Raw genomic sequence first — 11,220 nt, forward strand, 5'->3', positions numbered from 1 at the left:
GAGAGATGAACCTAGAGAAGGAGAGTCCAATCCTCCAGAAACCTGCTGGGACCCTCCCTCCCTCAGATACTGTCCTAGAAAAGGTTGTGGCGCCCAGAGCTTGCTCCTCATCTGCCTAGAGAATGCTGCTGGTCTTTCGGGTCTGCTGACCTTCTGGGTCCTTCAGGTAAGTGAGCCCCATTTAATTTGCCCAAGGAGCCCTGCCCTGTCTTTCCATGGGTCCCTGACTCCAGGTGCTGCTGCCTGTATGTTCTCGCCCAGCACCGCGGGGACCACCACCTCGCTCTTCCATTCTGTCCGCAGCTCCGGCTCTCCCTCGCCAGCCTGGGACTGAGGCGACCTAGTGACGGGATCCAGACCGAACCCTCCCTCCCGAGCCGCTTCCCTGCCCTCTCCCCCTCTCTCCTCTCCATGCCCTTCTATTCCTCAAGGATCCGGGCAACAAGAACCGTGGGGGACTTAACTCAGCAACACTTTAGTCTGTGGCTTAAAAGTAAAATAAAACGAAACCTGTAGCTTGTTGTTTTCTCACGTTCATCGCTGCTATGTTTACACCCAATTGCACAACATCCTGATGCCAAAATCCCCCCTCTGACTGTTTGGTCTTGCCCTATTGTTTGTACTGGTGGTTGTGATGTGTGGGGAGGTACAGAGAAGAGCAGGAATTAGGCAAGTGGCACCTTAATCGGGGAGTTTTGAGGGAGAGAGAAAAAGCCTCCCACAAAGTGCATCTGACCAGGGGGCAGCCACAGGAACATCTTCTCCCTTCCTTGACTTCTTCAGTCCCCGCAGCTTCCCACCTGAGGCCCTGCCCTCAGCTCTAGTCTCTTGGGCTGCAGCAGCTTACTTCCCACCCTCAGTCAAAAGCACATTTGCCAGGTCAGCAGCCCACAGCCAAGGATCCCTGGACCAGCGCCTGCCCGTCATAAGCTCACAGCGACAGGGACATTCTCCACATCACCTTACGACCAGCAGGGCCCGGGGGGAAGGCAGCGCTGTGGGCCCTACACTCTAGAATTCAGCGTCAAAGGAGGCAACGCGGAGACCTGAACAGAATGGGGGACCGAAGGGTCTGTCGTCCCCTGCATGCTTACTACGTGCCACTCACTTGCTGCTCTAGGGGTTTCTGGATGTTACCGCACCAATTCAGCACCACGCTCCACAGACCATCTCCATTTTAAATTTTTTTTAAGTAGGCTCCACACCCAGCATGGAGCCCAACACGGGACTTGAACTCACAACCCTGAGATCAAGACCTGAGCTGAGAGCAAGAGTCGGATGCTTAACCCACTGAACCACGCAGGGGGCCCATCTCCATTTTAAAAAGAGTAAAACAAAGCTCAGAAAGGTTACATAACGATCCCAAGCTCCCATGGAGAGACATGGCTAGTCCCACGGCCCGTTCTCCGGGGAAGGTAACACAGCCAGGCCTCCGCCTCTCCCCAGAGGACAGAGGGTCCCACAGAATGGGAGCCTGGACCTCCTGGGAGGGTCGTATCTTCTGCAGCCCACCCAGCTAGAGAGGCAACTACAGAGGCAGAAATAAAATTACTTTCCACTGTACCCCATTTCTCACAGCACGTATCTGAAAGAATTCACATCCGGAGAAGATGACAGATCTATCTGGTCAAGTTTGGGGAGGGGGGTTTCCTCTTTAGGAAAGTTTGAGCAAAAACACACACACCCTCGGTCTATTTCTGAGTGGCACAAACATCAAGAAGACGCACCTGCCTGGCGGTTATTTTTCGCACCCGCCGGAAAAATTCGGCTACTTTCAGCTCAGCGGCACTTTCCACAAAGTCAGTCTCACGAGCCGCCGATCAGCCAGTGCCGGCGCAGGTTCCGGCTGGGCTTGGGGTGATCAGCCGACCGCCAGATGCCTCTCCGGCCCCCACACCCACTCACTCACGCCCCCTCTCCTGTACCTGAAGCAAGAACGGAGGAGAGGGTGGAGGAAGAGGGTTGCTGAAGGGCAGACTCCCCCCAAGATCGGCAAAACAGCAGGCGAGAGGGCGTGCAGGAGGTATTATCGTGGACGACAACGGAAGTGGCCTTCCTGACACCGTTCACCTGACCCGGGGACCAGAGGGTAAGATGATGGGCACATCGTTACAACAGATCCAAGTAAAAGCCAAACCCACTACAGAGTCTGTCCGTATTCACTCCACTTAGGATGAGCGATGCTCAAAACCCTCTGTTGTGTAGACGTGATCCTCTTCAGCACGAAGCGACTCCAAGAGGTGGCAAAGTGCCAGGAGGCTAAGACCTGAATTTGAATCCAACCCGGTCTCTTACCTTCTATGTGACCCTGGGAAAGGGTCTTAGCATCTTCCTATGTGAAAGAAGAACACCCCCCACCCCGCCCAGCTGACTGCTCTAACAAAAACGTGACTCCACGTAAAGCACTCAGTATCGAACCAGGCATGCCAAAAGAGCTCAACGAATGCTCATCTCACAGAGAAAGAAACAGAAGCTAGAGGGGAGTCAGTGCTGGCCCCAAGTCGCATTTAATTCAACGTGAGTAGAGATGGGATAAGAATAAGGCTGCAGGCTGCAAAATCGAGACTCTCATACCCGTCCTTCCCCCTTGAATGTAAATCAACTCCCTCTAAATGTGTTTGCAGGGGCAGAGAACGAGGAGGGAGAGAAAGCAACATTCCTGGTGAGAAACGTTCCCCAGGAATGACGCGCGGAACCCGCAGCTCCTCACGTGGCCGAAGCAGCATCAGCCCCTCCCGGGCTCCGGAGCTGCCCACTTCCAGCCTTGGTGGGGAGCACTCCCTGGGGACCTGGGGACCTGGGCACCTGTGTCCCTGAAACCCAGCAACATAGCCACGGCCAGACCAGGGGAGACCCTCTTCCCCAATCCCACCTCCTCGTCTCCCTCCCTCCAGTTTATTAGTTCTCCAGGCAAAGGCGATCAGACCCAACAGCAGAAAAACTAAATGGGAACCCAAAAGCAGTAAGAGAGAAAAGAGCTGGGCCCCCGTGAGTTCCCCAATGCTTAGGAAAGACCCCAGGCCCTCTTGCCACATGTGAAGAGTATGTCCCTCACCCCCCAGCCAGGAGTTAGAAAAAGCGGGGGTTTCTTCACAAAGAGCAGGGAGGACTGGGGAGCCAGGCCCCAGGGCGTGGGGGTAGCTGGGTATGAAGGCAAGGTGTCCGAGCCAGAGGGCCGGGGCCGGGGTGTGGGGTGCGGGGCCGGAGAGGACCCTACCTGTGCTGCTCCACAGCCTCGTTGTCGGGAAGCTCCACCCCACACACGCTGCACTGCTCCCCGATGGTCCGGCTCTCGGACTTCATGCCCACAGCCAGCTCCCCCAGCTTGCTGAACAGCTCCCGCTGGATGAAGCCCTGGGGCAGCAGCCCCCCGTAGGTGCTGAAGTCCATGGACACAGCCAGGGCAGGCTGCACGTGGAGGCCCGAAGTCACTGAGGATGGCATGCTCAACACGGCGTCAGCCTTGTGGTTAGGCAACACGGAATAGATGCCCAGGTGTTTCTCAGCTGGGGGCGCGGGGTGCTCGGGGCGGCCCGGGGGGCCCTGGCCAGCCTCGGCGGGAGGCAGCAGGGGCTCCGCGCTCTCCTCACGCCCATAATGCAGCTCCCGAGCGCTGGTGATGACGCTGCTCCGAGTTGGGGTCCCGGGCCCCTCTTTGCCCCTTTCCTCAACTTTGTCCCCCACGGCGCCCGCCGTACTGGACTCGGTGGCCCCAGGGCTGTCCTGGCCGGGCACCTCGTCCACCTGCATCATCTCCGTCTTCCCCTCAGCCACCCCAGCGTGCCTCCCGCCTCCAGCCAGAGTGGGCTCCTCGGGCCCCGCAGGAGGCTGAAGAGTTCCCTGGAGGAGAGACTGTCCTATGGTCATCAAACTGTCCACCGCAGCTTTGGTGGGACTCATGGCTGAATGACCGAATGAGGTGGAGACGGAAGGGCTCTGGTCCACCACGGGTCCCGGGAGGCTCTGTGCGGCCACGCCGGCATACCCACTCTCCTCGCTGGAATGCTTCGAGATGAAGATGTTCTTGAGGTACCGAGCCTTGCGGTCCTCTTCCTCCTCGGCCGCGCCATCTGCCATGGTGGCCTCCGTGTCATTGTCATCCGAGGCCTGGATGGTCTCCAGGATCTTCAGGCACTGCTCCTCCAGGTACTCAATCTCTAAGATCTCGGCTGCATACAGCAGGTCATCCAGGTCCTCCGCCTTGGCTTGCAGTGTGGCCGTGTATGCGTACTCCAGAATCTGCTGGAAGGTCTTTGGCGAGAGGAAGTCCAGGGTATAGTGCTGGCTGTTGCGGTGGAATAGGATCTCGAACATCTTGCTGGTGCAGGCCAGCACGGTCCGGTGGGCATGGAACTCCTGGCTGTCCACCATGATGACCACATCACACAGCGTGCCGGCCAGCCGCATCTGGTTGGCCTTGCACAGGAGCCCCGTGGGGTGGCTGGGGTTCTGCAGCTGGATCATGCCCATCTTTGTCAGATCCATGATGCTCCCCTCGGCTTAGGCATGAGGCTCTCTTTCCTTCCTGGCTCTGCGTGGCGGGGCTGGGTGGGTGTCCTGGACCAACCGAGGGAGCTACAGGGGATAAGGGAGGGGCGGGAAAAGAGATGAGAGGACAAAAGGTAGATTAGTGTCCCTAAAAGTAAGGAGTCAAACAACACAGCACCCGTATAGCCCCCCAGTGAGACAGTCTTGGTGGTTTTAATGCGGGGGGGGGGGGGGGGGGAGAAGGAAGTTTCCTAGAACCCTGCACACCTGCCTTTACGAGCCCAGGAATGAGGAGGGTAAAGAGAAGTTTCTGCCACCACACACGCTTCATTCACTGCTCTGTGATGGCTGTTAGATGAAGCGAAATGGGAATTACAGTGAAGCCTGTGAGTCCCAGGCTTTCTGGAAGTCTCAGAGTGGGGGCTCCGATACGTGCAACAAGGCCAACGTGCGTTATGAAGAAGTGTCGGCCCGCACTTTAAATAAGAGTTTAACCCCTTCCTTTAGTCAGTTAAAGCCCTGGATCTCACTCTCAACCCCTGTGCAGTAAACCTCATCTTCTAAACAAAGTTCTTCGACGTTCTGCCTCACTGCAGCCTCATGAGGAGCACAGGTAAGCCTACTGAGGCTCGCAGCCTCCAGGCGGGGCCCACAGGAGTCTACGAGCAAGGGCTCTCCTTCTCTGGCCCTCCCAGGCCTCTGCCCTTCCCCTCTTCTCAGGGCTGCAAGGGACTGACCCACCCACACCCTGATCCTCCCTCCCCCCCCCCCCCCCCCCCCCCCCCCCCCCCCCGCCTTAGGCACCAACGGAAACACACACACATAACCCTCACACTAGTTTGGCTTACTTCCACGCTAGGTGCCTCAGAGCTATTGCACATGCAATCGGAAATCTGGACTGCGTGTGCATGGACGTGTGTGTGCACGCAGCAGCCAGAAGGAGAGTTAACACGTGTGCAAATACTTCTCAGAGATGCCACACCTGCCTCCTGCCCACAAGTGCCCAGTGGGCAAGAGGATCTGTAAGATGCAGAATAAGTCACAAAAGACCTAGAGAGAAAGAGATCATAGGAAATATGCACCCCTCTGGCCAGCAGTGCCCATGCTAAGTACATGAACTCTAAGCGTGCCCCGGAGGCTCCGAGGTCCTGTGCCCACCAGCAGCAACTGGTGCCGGACATGGCTTGGAGGCACCGGATGTGGTCCTGGCACCGGCATCTAGTGTGTGTGTTAAAACCAGTATGAAGAGAGAACAGGCTGGGAGACAAAGGCCTCTCCCAAAGCGCTGTTTGAGGGCTCTGGGACTCCCTAACCGGTTTAAAGTGTTAGGAAGACATCACCCAGCCCCAGCCGCCGCCGCCCCCCCCCCCCCCCCGCCCGCCTCGCCTCTGCCTTGCTGTGGCCAACGCTGCAGTGAAATGAACTGGAAACACAGCAGAACACAGGCTCTCCCTGGTCTGGGAACACCGCTTGCCTCCGCCCCCAAAAGGAGCCCTATTGGCTCCAGAGCCACAGATCTCACGCAGGAAGGGTTAACAGGACGACTAGTCAAGACACTTTTGCTGCCCACCCTGGGGTGGGGACTAAGGCTGTCAAGAGTGGAACTGCCACTCATCCGCGCCTTGCCACCGTGGGTGCGCTTTCCTTCAGACCCAGGGGCTTCGGAGAACGAGGAGGGGCCATCGAGAGAATGGAAGCTGGGCCACTCGAATTCCTTCCCAAAAGCAAGCGCCCTGGGTCCTGCGGGAAATCAGGGTGCTCTCGGGCAGCCGACCTCCACCCACGGCTCCGCGCCCGGGATCCGGTGGGGGGGTGGGGGGGACGCCGGCGCTCACCCGCTCGAGCTCCGGGGATCGATCTTGCTCTCACTCGCCCCCAGTCCAAGCCACCCCCACGGAGACTTGGAAGCGACTTCAGCAAACTTAGGGAAGCAACTTTTCCCGGGGAGCCAGACGGCAGAGAGAAGAGGAGCCGGGTCAAGGAAGAGGGAAAGCGAAAGAGACCCGGCCGAAAGACGAGAGTCGGGGCAGGCTGGACGCCTGGGCGAGAGCGCGAGGAGGCGGACCCGCCCCGCGGCGCAGGGGCAGCACAAAAGCCCGACAGCGAGTTGTGGAAGGAAAAGCGAGAAGGGAGCTGCCGGCCCTCCCTCCCCGACCCGGGGCCGTGACCCCCGGCAGCGACGGGCAGGGTGCCGGGCCGGGGCGCGTTGCGAGCGTCCCGGGGAGCGGGCGGGTGAATCGCCGCACCGCGCGTCTGTGCGTTCCGGTGGGTCCGCGGGCCGGCGAGATGGTGCGCATTTCGAGCGCGTGCGGGAGCGTTCGAGGGGCTGTGCGAGCGAGCTGCCGGCGCGCCAGGTTGGGAAACGCATCCCGAACGCATCAGGTGCAGAGCCGGGGCACCCACCGAGCGCGGCCCGGAGCGCACAGCGAGCTCCCGCGCCACGGCCGGTCCCGCCGAGAGCCGAGGAGGGCCCGGAGCCCGGGAGACCCTCCGGAGCTCCGCCACGGCCGCCCTTCCCCCCAAAACGGGTGGGGGGTCAAGTCCAATCAGGAAAAAAAGAGCCCACCACGTTTTTCAAAGAGAAAGCAAACCCAAGTGAATCCGAGTCCTGCTCCCCTCCGCCCCCAGATCCTCACTCCTCGGATCCTCGGATTCTGGCTTCCCCGCCGGCCGGCGAATAAACACAAATAAACCACAACCCTATCGCGCCCGCGCACCGGTCCGCATACATATGAGCACCCACCGACTCCCGGCTCCTCCGCCGGCCCCTGGTGGTACAAAGCCTCCGGTTCCCCGACCCTCCGCTCGCGCCTGCAGCCCCCGCACACCGCTCTGCCCCCCACCTCTCACCCCGACCGTGCCCTAGAGCGGAAAGCTTGGGGAGGCAGCTGCGCCCAAGCTGACAGCCGGGGCTCCCCTTCTAGCCGACCCCAACCGGCGGTGGCGACGGCTGCCGCAGCAGGAAGGGAACACGCCGAATAAAATAAGGCACAAGCCCGGCGGCCGAGTGGCCGAAGGGAGCGCGCCCCTCGGACCTCTCCAGCCCCCCGGCGCCCCGGCGCGCGCCTGCGGCTGAGCGGTGCGCCCCTCCCCGGCCCCCTACTCACCGCTGCCGAGCCGGGCGCTGGGGGTGGGTGTGCGTGCCTCTTGGGGGTGTGTGCCTGTGTCGGGGAGGGGTGTTGGCTGGGAACTGTTGCTCTCGGTATCACGGCGGCAGCGGCGGCATCGCCCGGCAGTTCGCAGTACCCGCTCTCATCGCCCTCAACTCCTCTCTGCTGCGAGGTTAGCAAATCACCACCGGCTGCGGCGCCTCCGCCGCGTCCCACGTCAACGCCGAGCCCCCTCCCCTGCGAGGCCCCGGCGCCTCTCCATCTTTAGTGCTGGCGGCCGAGCCCGGCTCGCTGCCCACAGCTGCCCCCCTTCCTCCCCCCCCTCCCGCGCCGTCCCCAGGCTCAGCCCGCCCACCCCCACCCCCGTACTGGCCGAGCCCGCGCGCGCTCCCCGCCCCACCCCTCCCCTCCGCCGCCTCCCCTCCCCTCCCCTCCCTTCCCCGCGCGCCGCGCTCCGGGCTTCGCCTGACATCTAGCTGCTGCTGGGGCGCCGGCGGCCGCCGCTCACCCGCCCAGCGGAGGGGAAAGGAGAAGGAGCTCGCGGAGAGCGGGGCCAGGGACTCGGAACCCTCAGTGGGGGCAATGGAGGTGAGGGGCGAGGAGCAGCCCCTACCTTCAACCCCAGGTTTTTTATTTCCTTTGGACACGGGTTTTCTTTTTCCCTGCTGCCCCGGGCGCGGAGTTTCGTCCCCGGCTCCAGTGTTTGCCCCGATTCTGTGTGTGTCATCTCGCCTTTCACTTTTCTCCGGGCTCGGGGCTGCATCCCCTGTACCCCGACATCGGTTGCAGAAGGTCCCTTTCTTAGCCCAAGCCCAGGCCTTCTAATGCCTCCAGGTGTTGGGCATCCGGATTGCGAGAAGTCTCCAGGGGCGCGCATTTCGCAGGCCCTGGGGAGCCTAGTGCCAGAGGATCCGCGGGGATGAGTCGTCGAAGGGAGATCCCTTCCTCATTTTAGCTGTGGGGATCCCCGGAGGCGAGGTCGAGAGAGGAACTTTTATTCCTCTCAGTCTGGAGCATCCCCTGGGCTTTGACACCACACACACACCCCGCCCCCCCTCCCCCACCCCGGCCAGGGAACCTGGTTGGAGACAGTTTCTGAGAACCTCGTCCTGCTCAGCGCAAAGCCTTCAGGGAGCGAGTGAACGCTTGAAAAAGCTCCAGAGCCCCCCAAAGAGCCTCCTTTTCTCCGCTGGCCGCTCCTCTGTAGAGAGTGGAGCTGAGATCACTAACCTCGGGGTAGAGTAACCAGAAGAAACCTACCCTTCCGCTGGCGGCGGAGAGTCCCCTTCTCCCCCCTTTCCCCGGAGCTTAGCGAAGGTAGGGGGGCCAGAGGTAGGAAGCTCTCTGATGAGCACCGGCCTTGGCGGCTGGCTAAGGTCCGGGATCGCTGGGGTGAGGTCGGTGGTGGAGAGCGCCCTCCCTGGGTCTCTGGACAGTCAGCCCGGGAAGTCCTACAGTCTTAGCATCGCAGGGCTGTTCAGTCAGGGAGACCTGAGTCCCCACACTCTGTCCCTGACACACTGGCGGGTCAAAGGTTTGCACAGGACTCACATACAATCACATTCCGATGCTTGTCTCCAGTGCTGCCCCAGACCTAGAGTCAGGCCCCAAGAACTGTAGGGTCATGGAAGGTGGCAGACACCAACTAGATGCAAAAATCTGCCTCTGGGCCACTGAAGGCCGCAGTGCAAAGTGCTCAGGCTCCGAAGAACGGCTAAGGGGGAACAGTCCCAAGGACAGGCAATTCCGTCCTCGTAAGCATGCTCCGGTCTCCTAGCAGGGAAAAAGAGCTCAGCCCTGCAGGAGTCAGAGGAGAGGAGAAGAGAGCAGAGAAACACACTTGGAAGGGAAGCAAGTCAATTACCCTCGGATTGTCCTGAATACAACAGCACCTAACCGATCCCCAGAAAAGCCTGGTCCCTAGGTATTCATTTTGATTAACAATAAAGAGCGATCCCGGTTATGGGCTGTTTTTCTAGCTAAGGTCTACACTATCTGCAAGAGGAAAAGCATTTAAAGGAAGTTCAGAAAGCACTGGTCTGCAAGGAGAGCATGAGGAGAGGGATGTAAGAAGAGAAGAAAGACCTTCCTAGTGCCTCACCAGGGAAGGAGAAGGAACGATCATTGAACTTGTTGAGCCTCTGCCCAGAGACGGTGCCTAAGGAAGGTTGCCGCCTTGCCATCCACATCCACCTACCAGCCCCTCCTAAGTGCAGTGGCAGGAGAAGCACACAGTTAACCCTTGATCCTAATCTCCTATTAATCCTCAAATCAGAGAAAGAGAGAAGCCTTGGAAACAATGGGAGAGCAAGAACAATCCCTCCATGGCCCTAGACTCCCCCCACCCACTCCATGCCATATTCACTCGATGTGAAAATCTCCCCTGCTTCATAAACTCTGCCCATTAAAAAAGCCCAGCCCTTGTTAGTAAGTGTTAAAGAGAGATTAATGCCTGAATTTAAGAGGTGGAGAAGGTAACAAAAAGGAGGAAGGCAGGCGAGGCTGTGGGCTGAGAGCCAGAATTGGGCTCCAAGCATTTCCACTTAGCGCTGAAGGCGGGCTGCACAGCAGTTTGATAAGGTTTATTGGGCCCAGATAAAGCAGCAGCAGCTCCCCCACCAAAACTGGCACCGTTTATAGCCAGAGCTATGTCCTTGGGTCCCCTGAAGGCTGATGAGAATCCCCAGTTCAGAGATTTCATATGGCGGCACCTAAAGACAAGCAGGATGGAAAATTACAGGAGAAAACGCTCTCTCTCTGATTTCATGTATTTGTAGTTTGTTGTTTTGTTTTGTTTTTTTACTTGAAGGATATGGTAAGGGAAACTGGGACATCAGTTCAGACAGGTCTAAAAATAGGAGAGACCTCAGTCTTACCAGATCATGCTAAAGACGGGAATAGATGAATTGACCTTTGAATAGAATTCCACGGTAAATCTTCTTATTCCCTCATCTCCTCCTTTATTCACATCCTTTCCACGGGTAGCAGCCTTTCAGAGTTTGTGGAGGAGGGGGCTATGTCAGGTCTAAGGGATCTTACAGGCAGGAGACAGTGGGAATAAGAACTCATTCTGAGCACTGACCATGAGTCTCAACACATTACCTATCTTGTGTTATTTAATCCTTGTTACAACCCAGTCAGGCAGATGCTATCATTTCCCCCATTTCTCAGATGAGAAAACTGAGAGGTTAAGCGCCTTACCCAAGGCCACAGAGCTGAGGCTTTAAATCAGACCATTCGGGCTGCAGAGCTCATGATCTTCACTTCTAGATGGGACAGCCTCTAGCAAGATAGAACAAGGAAAACAAGGGCTTTTGATTTTCCTCCTCCTCTTACTCCACTGAGGGGGAGAGCTACCAGCAGCCAGGCAAGCTGAGGACCAAGCCGGTCCCCACTGAATGGGGCCACCAGGTAAACAGGCTTAGGTCACCTTCCCTCCTTCTTCAAAATCACAGGCACAAGTTGAGGAGGGAGTTTTGAATTACAATAAAACTTCAACCAAACAGATGCCCAGGAAGAAGGCTGCAGTGGTGTTTTGAGTATTCTGTATTCTGATTGAGTGTTAATGAAATGTTGCAACTCATTTTGTTCCGACTCCTCAGCTGGAAAATAGTTGTAAAAT

At 58.5% G+C, this 11,220-nt stretch overlaps 1 protein-coding gene across 1 annotated transcript in view; it reads right to left on the reverse strand.

The window, feature by feature from the left end:
- The window catches only part of ZBTB16 (zinc finger and BTB domain containing 16), a 183,761-nt gene extending 175,860 nt beyond the window's left edge, over positions 1-7,901 (reverse strand). The window contains exons 1-2 of the mRNA XM_036088175.2: positions 7,596-7,901; positions 3,218-4,575 (exon numbers count right to left, since the gene is read on the reverse strand). Of these exons, the coding sequence (XP_035944068.1) occupies positions 3,218-4,485 (1,268 nt within the window). The 5' untranslated portion in view covers positions 4,486-4,575; positions 7,596-7,901. The remainder of the gene's footprint in view (positions 1-3,217; positions 4,576-7,595) is intronic.
- Between the last annotated feature and the right edge of the window lie 3,319 nt (positions 7,902-11,220).

Source organism: Halichoerus grypus, chromosome 11, assembly GCF_964656455.1.
Source record: "Halichoerus grypus chromosome 11, mHalGry1.hap1.1, whole genome shotgun sequence".
In the NCBI taxonomy this organism is placed as follows: domain Eukaryota; kingdom Metazoa; phylum Chordata; class Mammalia; order Carnivora; family Phocidae; genus Halichoerus; species Halichoerus grypus.